The 16,290-nt window shown below is 43.7% G+C and overlaps 1 protein-coding gene across 8 annotated transcripts in view; it reads left to right on the forward strand.

Annotated features, from left to right (window-relative positions):
• The window catches only part of ITFG2 (integrin alpha FG-GAP repeat containing 2), a 48,384-nt gene that overhangs the window by 21,479 nt on the left and 10,615 nt on the right, over positions 1 to 16,290 (forward strand). For all 8 annotated transcript variants that reach the window (XR_013545585.1, XR_013545586.1, XM_078394116.1 and 5 more), the window contains exons 2-6: positions 1,019 to 1,114; positions 4,869 to 4,910; positions 9,023 to 9,197; positions 10,970 to 11,109; positions 15,032 to 15,180. Coding sequence is in view for 6 of the 8 variants with exons in the window: in XM_020811203.3 (XP_020666862.1) it covers positions 1,019 to 1,114; positions 4,869 to 4,910; positions 9,023 to 9,197; positions 10,970 to 11,109; positions 15,032 to 15,180 (602 nt within the window). In the remaining 2 variants the exon portion in view is untranslated. The remainder of the gene's footprint in view (positions 1 to 1,018; positions 1,115 to 4,868; positions 4,911 to 9,022; positions 9,198 to 10,969; positions 11,110 to 15,031; positions 15,181 to 16,290) is intronic.

The following is a 16,290-nucleotide window of genomic DNA, read 5'->3' on the forward strand; positions in this document are numbered from 1 at the left end:
AGTGTAAGTATATTTTGAATAATATAGTTATGTCAGAATGTGCCTAATATGTTAATGGTAAGTGTTGAAATGTGGGGAAAATATAATGTTTGATTTTGTTTCCAGTTGTTTTGGGTGAAAAGCACCTTAGCTTTCCCCCACAAAACAACTTTTAAAGGGGGGAGGTATTGTTACATACAGCTATGACATCACCTGCCTGTCACTGCTGAAGCTGTGTGTCATCTACCAATGGCGTGACGGAGGGTGGGACATAAGGGGTGGAGCTGTTGTATATAAGGGGAGTGAATGGTGTGAGGGTTTCAGATAGGGCTTGGAGATAGGGCCAGTTAGGGCTTTGAGATAGGGTTGAGATAGGGAGATAGGGCTTGGAGATACTGTGAGATAAGAACTGTGCTATATAGTGAGGGTCTGTGAGAGAGTGTGTGTGATTGCTATATTATTATAGTGATTGATTTATTATTTATATTCAAGTGATTTACCATTCCTTTTGTTTGTATACAATAAACCTAAGTTTTTATTTTGAAATCATACTTTGGCCTGAAGCTTTATTTGAGGGAATGGTTGATGGCAGTGGAAACGAAGAGTGATTGAGTGTGACGTAACTGCCCCTTTGTGAGGTATAAGGTGGCTGTTACACATACCAGGTGGTGATTTAGTATTTCTTAAAAAAAGAAACAAAGATAATAAATCAGGTTAGAAAAGCATAAAAGGAATTATAATCCAATTCAGGTAAAACAATTGGTACAAAGATAATCTGCACAAGAAAATACGGAAGTATCATAGCCTACCGTAACACTGAATTGCCTAGCAAAGTTTCTGAGCACATGCAGGTGTCTTACCAATGGCTTAACAGGGCACTACCTGTTTCACTTTTTTTGCTTGTCCTTATACTGCCCATAGGTACAGTCTTCACTGACATTGTGTGTGTTTGTGTTTGCTTGAGTGTAAGTGAGATGAGGTGAAACTACAGAGAAAATTTTAAAAATTACTCTTGCTGTGCTTTCCCTTTCTTCTCCAGCTGAATGAGCTGGTGGTTGGAGATACCAGTGGGAAGCTGTTTGTGTACAAGAACGATGAAAGTAAGCCTTGGATTGTACGCTCTTGCCAAGGAATGGTGAGTTGAAATTTATGGTCCTGTAGTCTCTTGTGCTTATATTCTGTGCATTGCATAGACCGCAGTGGATCAGATTGGATCGGATCAGATATGCTGTGGCATTCTGTTTCAAAAGTTGCCACTCAGTTCCTCCGGAAAGCTCAGAAGCAGGGCTTAAAGAAAGGAAGCTTGCTTGAAGTCTTAGCTCCTCAGCAACTGATACTCTGAGATCATTTGTCTCTAAACCTAGATCATTGATTACAAACCTTTTTGAGCCCAAGTGCCCAAACTGCAACACAAAATCAACCACGACTGTTATGAAGAGTCCCACTCCTCCAGCCACACAACCCCCAGTGCCTGCCTGGGATACTTCCCGCTCTGCCTCCAACTACAATCCTTAACGGTGCAGGCAGCAGGAGCCAGTGTTTCCATGCCTGGCGTCTGGGCAGGTGTGTACGTATGTGTGTGTTTCTGGCGGTGGCGACCATTGCCGTCTCTTGGCTCTCCCTCCCTTCCCGAAATCTGGGATTGGAGGACAGGTATTTCTTGATGGCAACTTATGGCTTACATGCCCACAGAGCAGGCTCTGCATGCCAGCTGTGGCACATGTACCATACGTTTGCCATTGCTGACCTTGAGGTTCCATTGCACTATCGTGGCTAACAGCTGTTGAGAGATCTGCCCTCCATTTCTCAAGACCCCTTATAAGCTGAAACTTGGAAATGGCTGTCACCACATCTTGATGGCAGCAAATTCATTAAAATAAATTATAATGTGAAGATGCACTTTCTTCTGCCTGTCATGAATCTGTTGCCAGACAGTTATACACTACAATCACAAATCACAAAGGAAGGATATCTGTTTTCTGAAATGCATGCATTGTTTTATAGATCTATGTCATGTGCCCTCTAGATACTGTACAACTGAAAGGCTGAAATGCTATAACCTTGATCTCTTTGGAAGGTAGTCTGTCTCCTTTTTTTATTTCAGTTACTTTTCTCTGTGCTTTTTCAGAATTTGCTAGAATCTTTCCAAAGATTGGAAACTTGCTGTTTTGGCGTACAACAACTAGCATTGCTGTGGGATCCTGTGTGTTGTGTTCTAAATATGTAATGTTTTAATGTTTTCCATCTTTGATTGCTTTGAGCTATGCTAAGTAGAACTCCACATAGTATTTTATATGTAGCTGCAACATTTTGTATAAATGACATTACAGTACTGCCTAGTTTAAGGATTTCTGGAATTTGTGTACACATATGTTGCTGGTTAAGGCTCAAATATGTGTGTTCACTATCCCTTTTGTGAAATGTCTTCGTGAACAGAGTGGCATGATGTGACGTGTCCTCTGCAACACATACATGTTTATTGGCAAACTCATCTGTTTGAAAAAAGACCCCAGAAGTGAGAACATCTGAAATCCAGTCAACTACACCAGTCTAGTGTATAGCCATCTATAGATTATATGGTTCTGAGACTTCCTGAATTTTTTGTATGCCAAGACAGTAAATTTCCAATCTTTGGAAAGATTGCACTAACTTCTGAAAAGTTATAGAGAAAAGTACCGTATTTTTCGCTCCATAAGACGCACCGGACGTTAAGACGCACTTAATTTTTAAATACTGAAAATTAAAATAAAATAAAAATATATAAACAGAGCAAGTCCCACACTGGGACTGCCAAAAAAAATCACCAAAAAACAAAGCAACATAGAAACATGCATCCCATCCCAAATCTACCCTCCAAAACCCACCCAGAACATTTTTTAAAAAGTAAAAATTAAAATTATTTAATTTATTTAATATTTAAAAATTAAATACCAAAAAATGAAGTAAAAATAAATAAACAGAGCAGGTCCCATGCTGGGACTGCAAAAAAATCACCAAAACACAAAGCAACATAGAAACATACCCCCAGCCCAAATCTACCCTCCAAAACCCACCCAGAACATTTTTAAAAAAGTAAAAAGCAGCAACTAATGTTTAAATACCAAAAAATGAAGTAAAAATAAATAAACAGAGCAGGTCCCATGCTGGGACTGCAAAAAAATCACCAAAACACAAAGCAACATAGAAACATACTCCCAGCCCAAATCTACCCTCCAATTCCCACGCAGATCATTTTTAAAAAAGTAAAAAGCAGCAACTAATTTTTAAATACCAAAAAATAAAGTAAAAATAAATAAACAGAGCAAGTCCCATGCTGGGACTGCAAAAAAATCACCAAAACACAAAGCAACATAGAAACATACTCCCAGCCCAAATCTACCCTCCAATTCCCACGCAGAACATTTTTTAAAAAGTAAAAAGCAGCACCTTACCGGTCAAAAGCCTCCTGGAGGTCCTCAGAAGCCAGCAATGGTGGTGGTGGGGGACTCCCCACGGGGCCTGCTGAGGCCTCCGGAGGCCTGGGAAGCCAGCGATGGTGGCTGGGAGAGGCCCCCACGGGGCCTGCTGAGGCCTCCGGAGGCCTGGGAAACCAGCTAAGGTGGCGGGGGGGAGGCACCCACGGGGCCTGCTGAGGCCTCCGGAGGCCTGGGAAGCCAGCGATGGTGGCTGGGAGAGGCCCCCATGGGGCCTGCTGAGGCCTCCGGAGGCCTGGGAAGCCAGCAAAGGTGGCGGGGGGGAGGCACCCACGGGGCCTGCTGAGGCCTCCGGAGGCCTGGGAAACCAGCTAAGGTGGCGGGGGGGAGGCACCCACGGGGCCTGCTGAGGCCTCCGGAGGCCTGGGAAGCCAGCGATGGTGGCTGGGAGAGGCCCCCATGGGGCCTGCTGAGGCCTCCGGAGGCCTGGGAAGCCAGCAAAGGTGGCGGGGGGGAGGCACCCACGGGGCCTGCTGAGGCCTCCGGAGGCCTGGGAAACCAGCTAAGGTGGCGGGGGGGAGGCACCCACGGGGCCTGCTGAGGCCTCCGGAGGCCTGGGAAGCCAGCGATGGTGGCTGGGAGAGGCCCCCACGGGGCCTGCTGAGGCCTCCGGAGGCCTGGGAAGCAAGCGATGGTGGCTGGGAGAGGCCCCCATGGGGCCTGCTGAGGCCTCCGGAGGCCTGGGAAGCCAGCAAAGGTGGCGGGGGGAGGCACCCACGGGGCCTGCTGAGGCCTCCGGAGGCCTGGGAAACCAGCAAAGGTGGCGGGGGGGAGGCACCCACGGGGCCTGCTGAGGCCTCCGGAGGCCTGGGAAGCCAGCAATGGTGGCTGGGGGAGGCACCCACGGGGCCTGCTGAGGCCTCCGGAGGCCTGGGAAGCCAGCGATGGTGGCTGGGAGAGGCCCCCACGGGGCCTGCTGAGGCCTCCGGAGGCCTGGGAAGCCAGCGATGGTGGCTGGGAGAGGCCCCCATGGGGCCTGCTGAGGCCTCCGGAGGCCTGGGAAACCAGCAAAGGTGGCGGGGGGGAGGCCCCCACGGGGCCTGCTGAGGCCTCCGGAGGCCTGGGAAGCCAGCAATGGTGGCGGGGGAGGCCCCCACGGGGCCTGCTGAGGCCTCCGGAGACCTGGGAAGCCAGCGATGGTGGCATGGAGGGGACAGTATTTGCTCCATAAGACGCATGCACTTTTCCCCCCAGTTTTTTTGGGAGAAAAAGTGCGTCTTATGGTGCAAAAAATACGGTAACTGAAAAAAGGGCACAGGACTGCCTTCCAAAGAGAATAAGGTTACATCATTTGAGCCATATTTCATTTATTTTGATTTACACTTCTTTTTCCATTTTAACCACCCTTTCCTTGCTTCTTATTGTTTAGTCAGATTTTAAAAATTGTTAGACTAATAAAATATTATCTTATTTCAGCTTACCTGTGTTGGTGTTGGGGATGTGTGCAATAAAGGAAAGGTAAATGCTTTTTTTAAAAAAGATTCTACAGTTGCATTTGTATGCAATGTGTTCTTAATACTATATAAAATGACTCCAATCTCTTTCTCTAGTGATGGGTGAAACGCAGAATACAGTGGTGCCTCGCTTAGCGATCGCTCCATTGAGCGATGAAATCGCTTTGCGATGGACTTTTGGCCATCGCTGGAGCGATCGCTTAGCAATGTCCTCTATGGCTAAAATTCACTTTGCGATGATGGCGGGGGAGCGATCATGGCAAAGCAAACTTTTTTAAACAGCTGATCGGCGGTTTCAAAATGGCTGCCGCTGTTTTGCCTTGTTGTAGAGGCACCCAAAACGGCCGCTGCTATGGAGGAATTTTGCTTTAAGGTAAGTTTTTAGCCCATAGGAACGTATTAAATGCGTTTTATTATGTTCCTATGGGCTTTTTAAAAATCGCTTAGCGATTAAATCACTTAGCGATGTTTTTTCCGAAACGGATTAACATCGCTAAGTGAGGCACCACTGTACTGGGTGAATCAATAAGTAAATTGATAAACAAGTTATTTTTCATATCCTATAAAACAGACACTGGGGTGATATATTTCATGATGTTGTGAAAATCTTAAGTATAAATTAGCTTTTTGCACTGCATTTCCTCTTCTCCCCAACTGGCCTAGCTAAATGATAAAGTCTAACAACATGTGAGGACCTAGCATGGGGGAATGATAATATAAGAACTGACGTTCTATATATACAGTACTTGTTGTGAAACAGATTTTTGTGAAATAAATTTCATTGAAGTCCTTGGGAGTTTATTTAGCCATGCTTAGGATGAGACTAATAATAGTTATTATTGTTTGTTTTGTGTGTGGCACTTGACAGAGAATTAGAAGATTGTGGGGGTTGACAGTCTAGAACCTGGGTCATCAACCCCTGGCCCGCATCCCAGTGCCAGTCTGTGGACTTGCTGAAACTGGGCCACGGATACGGATCTCCGCCCCCCTGCACGCTCGCACAGTGGACGTGTTGTGCTCGCGGCAGGCATGTTGCACTCGCATGGGGGGTGCCACTCTTGCGCGCATGCACATGAGAATGATGCCCCCCGCACAACACAACACGACCGCTGTGCGAACACGGGGGTCCCCCCGTGCATGGAGCTCGCTCCCCCTAGCCAATCCGTGGCCCCAAAAAGTTTGGGGACTGCTGGTCTAGAACACCAAGAGATGGGAAGTGGCAGGGGAGGGGGAGGGATGGAAATAAGAGTAGACCAGAAAGAGCATGGGACTATTCCTATTACATGTTTATTGGCTTAATTGCCAGAGGGAATCATGATTAGGAGGGTGCACCAAATATTTTCAGGGAAAGTTTGGATGAAGTAAAAGAGAAGGTATCACAGAGGCATTTTAAGGGGGATGGTTTGTAGCAAAGGGAGGAACCTATGGAATAATTTTAGAGAGAATTTTTTGGACAGCTGAGGGTGGGAGAATAGGGTAAGCTATGTCTACACACATAAATCTTCTAAGTTATAAAAGAAGAGAACAAGATCATGAAGGGTCTTGAAGGAAAGAATGGAATGCTTGTGCAAGAACCTGGTCACAAATAAAAAGACTCAAGGAGTGGCATTGTGTGGCATGTAGTGATGAGATTTGAGCAATTTGGCAGCAGAATATGAGAGCTCAGCATTAGGCAAGAAAGGAAACTCTTGGCAACCTTGGGAGCCATTCGTAGGATTTCTAAGGCAGGGGCTGAACACAAGTAAGAGAAAAAAGACACAAGTCCCAATGGTTGAAATCAGCTTTGAAATTATATTGCTGCATTTAAAAACTTCAGTTGTCAGCTAGAATTCAATGCAGGCAATGAATGTAAACCCAAATTCTTAAACAATGCCCCAGCTACCAGTTGGATTTTATTCCATGCAACATACTGATATTTATGTGTGTAGAGCATCAGTATATGGACTGGAAGAAAATGACAGTTATTTAAACTGGGGCTTTATCCCTCAACGTGTACTGATATTTGTAGCCTGACTCCTGTGCAGTAGGTCCCACACTTGGCCCCCAATAGAGCTGCCTCTTCTCTCCCCCCACCCCACTTGCACTTTGGAAAGGGCTAGCAAAGCTTCTGAAAAGCACTGTATCGAGTTCCAGGAGAGGTGGGGGATTCGGGGAGTAGAGATGGTGGCGGGTGATTTTCTTAAGTTAGAATGGAAACATTGCAGTGCAAAAACAACCCTCCTTTCCCAACCCATCCACCTTGCTATGTGTCACTGTCTCAGATGAAACAGAGAGTGTGACAGTTAGGCTACTGGTAGGTCACATGGTTTTAAAAAATGCATGACTGAATGGGAACAGTGGAGTGCCTATTTAGGAGTAAAACTGAAATGAATTGGTGACTCTGGATTGGGGAGTTCTGATGCCCCTATGTGGGTTTCAGCATGAGATGAGATTTCCACACACATACCCCTCATACCTAGACCTGGAATCTCAGCATCCTGCTGGATATGTTCTAAGCATGTGCACACAAAGCACATTTTCCATTAGCCCTGTCAACACAAAATGGACAGGCTGCTGGCTCAGGAAATAGATTAGGTAGGTATGCATTGCATGTGCACAGTGAAATACTGTGTACTTAACAAATGATCAAAGTGTAGGTAGGGAGGCTGAGCAATTTCCTTAGAGGCCAATACATTATAAATGTTCAGTACAAAAACTGCACTGCTCCATAGGATTTATCTTCGTGTATCATGACCTATTAATATATTTCTTTGGATTTTTTTCTCTTGTTAATAAATCTCAGCTACAAAACAAAGATCTGCAGCCATTTTCATTCTAGCAGGGACTCACTAGTGTGTAGAATTTTCATTTTACTCCTCTCATTGCATTTATTTGTTCCTCCTGAAACCAGCTCCATAGGGTTTAGCAGGGAGAGGTGCTGCTGCAAGGGGAGGGATCTCTCTGACATTATTCCACCAGCAGAAGTACCCACTGACTCCTGACTGATACCTTTCAGGATGCAAATCTGTATATAAAGATTGAAGCTTGAAATTTGGACTACATAAATCATAGGCTGCAACAAACACATAGTAATGAACTGCGTATGTACTCTGTGAACTGTGGAAAGTAGTGCATTTCACATTGAAGACAATCCAGGAGAATAATACCTGTTATCCCATTTTGCTGGGGATTGAGGAGAGTTGGCCCAGATGTGAAGGTGCGGAAAATAAGAGTGTGCCGTCCGCAGAAGTAAAAATGGAAAAGGAGGATGGAAAAAAGAGTCAACGAGTTAGTGGCGAAAGTGAAGAAGAAAAGGGAAAGGAGACGGAAGAGAAAGAGGGGGAGGTGAAAGTAGAGGTGTGCTTGGCAGACGAGGAGTGGGAGGAGTCTGAAGTGACAGTTGGAGGGGGTTATAAGAATGAGGAGGGGGTAGTTTGGTTTAGTTCAGTAGTGGAAGACTATGAGAGAAAGAAAAGAGAGGAAAAACGGAGGGCGTTTGAAAAGGTCCGCACCCAGGGGTTGTTAAGAGATTTTCCCCATTTGAAAGAAGGTGGTCTGCTACCCAATCCTCCAAGTGTGACAGAGTCTACTCTGCGTAAGTTGATAAGGGAGTGGAATGTAATTGTGGCGCCCAGGGAATTAGAGCTACAGCGCAAACGTGAATGGTTGACAGCTGAAGAACACGAAGGTCCCGACGAAAGAGGGTGGTATAGACATAAATGTTGTGGGACCATATGCGCAATGAAGAGTCTCCCACCTCCTCAGAAGGAGCCGAGAGGACCATGTGGGGTCCGCCGCCTGTAACCCCATGGGACTTTGATCAAAGTTTAAATGTTGTTGAAGATGGCTTGTTGCCTAACTTGAAACAGTTGAACCCATTTAAAGATGTGCTGGTGGAAGTGGAGTTGAATAAAAGTTCCAATGTTAATGTTATACAGACTCAGCCTATCTTATTTCCCGCTGAAGCAGAGGGGCTGCCTGAGGGAAAAACCCAAGGATCTTGCACCAGAGTTTTCTAATTCTTCATACTTTTCCTCTATTGATTCTTATCCTTCCCAGGTGGTAACTACTGCCAATGTATTATTCATGTTTTCTTGATCTAACCACTTCTTGTTGATCCTCAACATTTTCTGGCAGAACTTGGTTGTTGCAGTGAGTGCTGAAGGTTGGTTTCATCTCTTTGACCTCACACCACCCTCAAAACACCTAGATGCCTTAGGCTACCATGAGGTCCTGGCAGCAGAAGACCAAAAGCTGGGATTCAAGCAGCACATCCCCGCCAATACCAAAGTTATGCTGATCAATGACATTGGTGAGTAACATTGTGGAAGAGGCTTTACAGACCGTAGGAAATTCAGTATGAGTTTGTGAGACAGGTGACTGTTACGTCCACCCCGTGCCCCAGTTTCTTTTTCTCAACCCAAAGGGCTCACACTGGTGACGTTCCCTCTTTCTTTCACTGCCACCAGTGGATTTCTTTATCCATGCTGTAAAGGGCTTTAGGCTGATACTGGTTGCCAACAACAGAACTGGTTTATTAAAGGGTATTTTAGGGTAATTCAGGAGCACAGATGTTCTTTATTCATTTCACAGAATCAAAATGAATATCATATACAGTGGTGCCTCGCATAACGTTTTTAATTGGTTCAAAAAAAAAAACCTTATGCGAAAAAAACTTTATGCGAAACACCATTTCCCATAGAGATGCATTGGAAACCGGTTAATCCGTTCCAATAGGCACGGATTGCCGTCCTTAAGCGAAAAAACCCATAGGAAACATCGTTAAACGATACAATGTATCCTCCATTGGAATGTATTGTAGCTGACTCAATAGGTTTCAATGGCTTTGCGAAGTCAATTTTTGCAAAATTAAGTGTGTCATAAAAGCGTCAAAAATGGTTTTAAATGCTTGGATTAGCTTCTGCACCCTCTAAAACGGATGCAAAAGTTAATTTGGCTTTGATCTGACTTTTCGTTAATTAATGGTGAATTTTTTTCCCCCAACTTTTGACAGCTGTCAAAATCTGACAGCTCCATTATTTCCTATGGGGGAAGAAAAAATTCACAAAAAATTAATGAAGACTCAGCAACTGTTCTAAATTCTTGGGTTCGTTAGAGGACCCCCTAAGTTGTGTGCAAACCTGATTTGGCTTTGATCTGAACTTTCGTTAATTTTTTGTAAATTGTTTTCTCCCCCATAGGAAAGCATGGAGCTGTCAGATTTTGACAGGTCCATTGGTTCCTATGGGCCAAAAAACAAAAATTCACAAAAAAGTAACGAAACGTCAGATCAAAGCCAAATCAGGTTTGCACATGACTTAAGGGGTCCTCTAACGAATCCAAGCATTTAGAACCGTTTTGGACCCTTCTAAGACACTTTTTAAATTGAAAACAAAAAAAACGTTAAGCGAAGCAGGGGACCTAAAACCAAAAACGTTAAGCGAAGCATGGTCCCAAAAACGCTATGCGAAAATCGCCCATAGGGAAAAACGTTATACGAAGCACAATCTGCCTCTGAAAAAATAAACGTTAAGCGAAAAAAACGTTAAACGAAGCAAACGTTAAGCGAGGCACCACTGTAGTCTGCCACACATTCAATCACCTCCTGTTTTATTTATCCACTTTAACCAGTTGATCTTTATTAGTTGCAGTTCTCAGGCTTTCTCTGACTATCTCTCTCTGCAAACCTCTCTCCTTCTCTTCTTACTCCCTCTCCCTCTCTAACTGACTTAACTGACTCTCTGCCTCCACCCCTCCTGTCCTCTCATAGGCTTATGCAAATGAGCTCCAGTTATGAGTGACAGGCGTGACATGTGGCATCCGTCACAGTGACATAAACCAATGAGAAAGAAAACTAAGATCTCCTCAAGGCAGCTACCGTCCTCTTCAGTCAGAGTCTTGTGTTTCCATATCCCAGTTCACGCAATCTAGGTAGCCCAATTAGCATATTATGCAAATCAAGCACATCACTTGTTGCATTGTTTTTCTGCCTTAGCACTGTTCACAGAGTAAGGACTGATCTGAGAGACCAGTGTAGTATAATGGTTAGATAAAAAGTACTTATTGACCTTGTACTCCTTGCAGATGGAGATGGGAAGAGTGAATTGGTGGTAGGTTATACAGACCGTGTGGTGCGAGCCTTTCGTTGGGAGGACTCATCTGAGAGTACAGAGCATATATCCGGACAGCTGGTGCTGCTCAAAAAGTGGCTGCTGGAGGGACAGGTAGGAAGTTAAGTGTGTGGATGTCCTCCTAAGAGAATACACTTCAAAAGCAAGGACTTCAGGGCATAAACCAGAAGGAGAAATGTATAGAAAGGACTGCCTTAATCCATATTTCTGAATGGTCTCATGTCAGATTTTAAAGAAACATGGCTTCCAGACCTTTAACCATTTTAGTCACCCTCCTCTGGACACGTTCCAGGTTGTCAACATGCTTCTTGAATGGAGGTGTCCAGAACTGCACGCAACACTCCAGGTGAGGTCTGACCAAAGCAGAATGGAGTGGTACTATCACTTCCCTTGATCTAGACACTATACTCCTATTGATGCAACCAAGAATTGCATTGGCTTTCTTGGCAGCCGCATCACACTGCTGACTCATGTTCAGTTTGTGGTCTACCAAGACTCCTAGATCCCTTTCACAGGTACTGTTGCCTAGCCAGGTGTCTTCCATCCTATATCTGTGCAGTTCATTTTTTCTGCCTAGCTTTAGGACTTTACATTTCTCCCTGATGAAATTAATTTTATTAGTTTTGGCCCAGGACTCTAATCTGTCAAAGTCATTTTGAATTTTAATCCTGTCCTCTGGGGAATTAACACCTGCCAATTTAGTATCATCTGCAGATTTAATCAACATACTCTGTATTCCCATGTTGAATAACACGGGACCCAGAACAGAACCCTGGGGCACCCCTATCGTCACCTCTTTCCAGGATGAAGGGGAGCCATTTGTGATCGCTCTTTGGGTTCAGTCAGTCAACTAATTACAAATCCACCTAACAGTAGTACCATCTAGCCCACATTCTACTAGCTTCTTTGCAAGAATATCGTCAGGAATCTTGTCGAAGGCCTTAGTGAAATCAAGATATGCTACATCCACAGTGTTCCCTTCATCCAAGAGGCCTGTAATTTTATCCCAAAAAGAGATGAAATTAGTCTGGCATGACTTATTTTTGAGAAACCCATGTTGACTTCTAGTAATGACAGCATTGCTTTCTAAGTACTTACAAACAGTCTGCTTAATGATCTTCTCTAGAATCTTTCCATTCTGATGTCAGACTGATGGGGTGATAATTATTTGGGTCTTCTTCCCCCCCCCCTTTTTTTGAAGATAGGGACAACATTTGCCCTCCTCCAATCTGTGGGGACTTCCCCTGTTCTACAAGAATTCTCAAAGATTATTGCCAATAGTTTTGATATTACATCTGCCAGTTCTTTTAATATCCTTCGTCTGGCCCAAGAGACTTAAATTCATCCAAGGTAGCCAGGCTATCCTGTACTACTTCTCTGCCTATTCTGTGCTGCATTTCCCACACTGCTTCACCTGCTCTTCATCCCTCAAGTTGAGCACTATTTTCCTTTTTGGAAAAAAAATGTGGCAAAGAAGATGTTGAGTAGTTCTGCCTTTTCCCTGTCCTCTGTTAGTAATTGGCCATCATCTCCACACAGAGACCCTATTGTTTCCTTCTTTTTCCTTTTACTGCTGACATAACTAAAAAATCCCTTTTTATTATCTTTAATCTCTCTAACAATCCTAAATTTGTGCTGTGCTTTAGCTTTTCTTACCATCCCCCTACATGTACTGGCTATTTGCTTGTATTCCTCTTTGGCGCTTTCCACATTTTTCCATTTCTTGTGCAGTACATTTTTTTTTTAACACTTAGCTGAGTTGAAAGTTCTTTAGTCAACCATTCTGGTTTCTTTAGACATCTCCCATTTTTCCTTCTTATTGGAACAGTTTTAGATTGTGCCTTTAGTATCTCCCTTTTAAGAAATTCACATCCATCCTGAACTCCTCTTTCAGTATCTTTGTCCATGGAATTACAGCCAGTAATTCCCTATGTTTACTGAAATTGCCCTTCTTAAAGTCTAGAATGCGCGTCCGGCTGCACCTGGCTTCCCCTTCCCACTGTATAACAAATTCCAAGAGAGCGTGGTCACTCCCACCTAAGGCTCCCATCACTTTGACCCCATTAACAAGGTCCTCCCTGTTGGTTAAGATCAGATCTAAAATAGCTGTTCCCCTTGTTGCCTCTTCCACCTTCTGGACCATGAAATTGTCTGCAAGGCCCGTAAGGAATTTGTTGGACCTTGTGTTCTTGGCAGAGTTTAACTGCCAACATATATCGGGATAGTTGAAATCTCCCATTACTACTGCATCTCTCCCTTTTGAATGTGTGGCTATCTGCTCCAGGAAGGCTTCATCCAGCTCCTCAGAGTGGCTTGGGGGCCACTCACAGTTTTCTCCCCTTTAATTCTTACCCAGATGCTATCAACCTGGCTTTCCTAGATTTATACCCTGGATTTCATCACCAGTATAAGCGCTCTTAACATATAAAGTGACACCTTTTTTACTGGGTCTTTTTCTCTGAAATAGTTTATACCTTCCGATCATGAGTCTCATCCCACCAGGTTTCAGCTTGGTTAACAAAACCACAAAGACTTAGGACACAAAGGGAATCAAATAGTGAAGAGTATCAACTATATCAAAGAGAGTGGAAATGTTTTAAACAAGATTTAACTACAGTTATGTGCCTTAGGATACCCTAGGAGCAATACGACCATCATAAATGTAAACAAAACACAACACAAAACTGGAGGGGCCAGAAATTCACATTTATTTTTGAACAATTATATTTTGAGAGCCAGCAGCCTATTTAGAAGGAGAACCATGGCTCTGGAGGCTTCCAGGAGCATGAACTCCTTTTAAAAAAATTTTGTTATTGGGGGTACAAAACAAGCTGTGGGTGAGGTTGCATGCAGTATAGAAGAATAAATGCAATCCTTTTGATTTTGTTATGAGGAGACCAGGCGGCTCACTTCAGGGGAGGAGGTGCTCTGAGGGAGAGCAGAAGGGTGGAACTGGGAGGCAAAAAGGCAAGAACTGAGAGGAGGAAGCATTCCCTCCCCATCCAAGCTTTAGGGTGAGGACCTAGAAGCAGGGCTGAGCAGTCCTGGCAGGGGGAACAGGTAAAAAGTGTAGACTTTCACAGCAGAGAGGGAATGGTTAGGTGTGACACTGAGATGTCAAACCTCAGCTTCAGGAAGAAAGTAGGGGCTTGTCTACATAGGCTCTTTTGGAGTGGTGTGGTGTAAGCTAAATATCATAAGTTAGTTAGCTTGCTTGCTTGCTTTTGGTAAGATAGAAGTGCAATTTCCAAAACTGAGGATTTCTGAAATTATGACGTGGCATAATAAGAGAGCAACTTCAGGATGCAAATTAAACACTTCCTCTGCTCCTTGGTGGAGGGGAAGAGGAAATGAAATTTTTTAAAAGACCCTAAATATTTTCTTTGCCTTGTCTTAAAGGTTGAGTCAAGAAACTACTTGCAGCTGAATCCACCACCATGCCAGTGCAATCCTATCCACATCAAAAAATTAGAAGCCCCTGACCAGTCTGGGGACGGACTGGTTTGCTCCAGCTTTTTAGGAGCAAACCAGCCTGTACCTGCAGCGGACCAAACAGCAGGTTAAACACTCATGTAGATAGTCAGCCTCTTGGCTTTTTCTTGTCAGGGTAGTGCCACGGCAGGGGCTTGAAACCAGAATGTAGAAGGTTGAAAGTGAAGTAGGAGAAGAGAAAGTTCAGACAGTAGGAGTAACCAGAATACCCTAAGACTTGGAAGATGAAGTTTTGAAAGGACATAGGGTGGTAGTTGGCAAGGGAACCTGTGTCATGTGATGTGTTTTTAAAAATGAGGCACTCTTGCATGTTTGAACACAGTAGGAAAGGAGCCAGATGCTCATTGAAGGAAGAGATTGATTATTTGGTGGAGAAGAAGGATAACAGTTGGTAATATAGCAATGAGGAAATGGGATGAGTCACTTGAAGAAGATGGATGGGGACAACAACAGTACCATCCAAAAGTAAGCAATACTTTCAATTGACTGAACAGTTTCACTTTCTCTCTTTTGGCTGCAACAGGTGGATAGCTTGTCAGTGAATCCAGGTTCTGACTGTGCTCCTGAGCTGATGGTGTCCCAGCCTGGTTGTGGTTATGCAGTCTTACTCTGTACTTGGAAAACAGAACACCAGCCTTCACCAGAAAGAAAAGACAGCTCTACAACTAGCAGGTAAGACTGGCAGAATCCAGTTGGGCAGACAGATACAGCCTGATAATATCAATACATGATTAATGTTTTGGAGCTGCAAGAGTGCTTCCAGAGTACCCCACTCGGCAGATTACAGATCCATCAAGACGTGTGTTTCATTTATAATTTAGAGGCCAAGAAGAAGTCTGTTGATTTCTTAGAAGATTTTAAATGGTATAATGAAAAGATGAATGTTCTGTGACGGACAGCAATATAGCAAAAATGTGCAGAACCAGTTTACATTTGCATTAGAAAGAGTTCTCTTAAAATGCAACACTGGGCATATAATTAATATGCTGAAGAGCGTAAAAGTGGAAGAACTCTTATTCCCACATATGGTAGGCATGCTCCGTTGCTCAGTCCCTCTGAAGCAAAGTGTTCAGGGTCATTTTGGGTATGTAGTCTGTCTCACTAGACTGCAAGGTTGTGCTGCTTAGTGTATTCTGGGGAACTAAGAAAAACTCTGAACTCAGCTTTCCTGATAGGATCCATACAAGTCTGAGTGATTCATTTGTACTAATCCCTGATGATCCTTTTAAATATGATTTCTTATGTATTTCTGTTTTTATTTTCAAGTTATTAAGCTTTTTGTGCATCCATGTTAATTTTTTTATGTCTTCCGTTATCTTTTCTCATTGGGATTTTAGGCAATCACTACTTTTAATAACTTCATCTTTAAGAGTTCTGTCAATCTTAGGATCCTTTCCACACTAGTATATCTGGCTGTGGAGTTCTATGAAGCATTTATCTGGTCTTATAAAACAAAACAAATGACAGCTTTCCTGAAATCTAAGATGCAGGCTTTACTACTCTTAGCTTTCCATAAGATCAAACATTCCACCGTAATGTTTAATGTTCCCTGTCCCTTCCCACTGCTTTAATATTATCGATAGTTATTGCTTACGATCAGGTCAAAGATAACAGCTCCTTTCACTTTTTCCCTCCATTTTCTAATAGAATATAGCAACCAGCAAGTATGGTTGTTATGTTTTATTCCATTTTCCTAAGTCCAGGTGGTCTGATCTGCAGAATATGTAAATTAGTTATTAATGAAGTAAATCATGTAGGTTAAGAAAGGGTTTTGTGCTGTGA

The sequence above is a fragment of the Pogona vitticeps genome, chromosome 5 (genome assembly GCF_051106095.1).
Source record: "Pogona vitticeps strain Pit_001003342236 chromosome 5, PviZW2.1, whole genome shotgun sequence".
Lineage (NCBI taxonomy): Eukaryota > Metazoa > Chordata > Lepidosauria > Squamata > Agamidae > Pogona > Pogona vitticeps.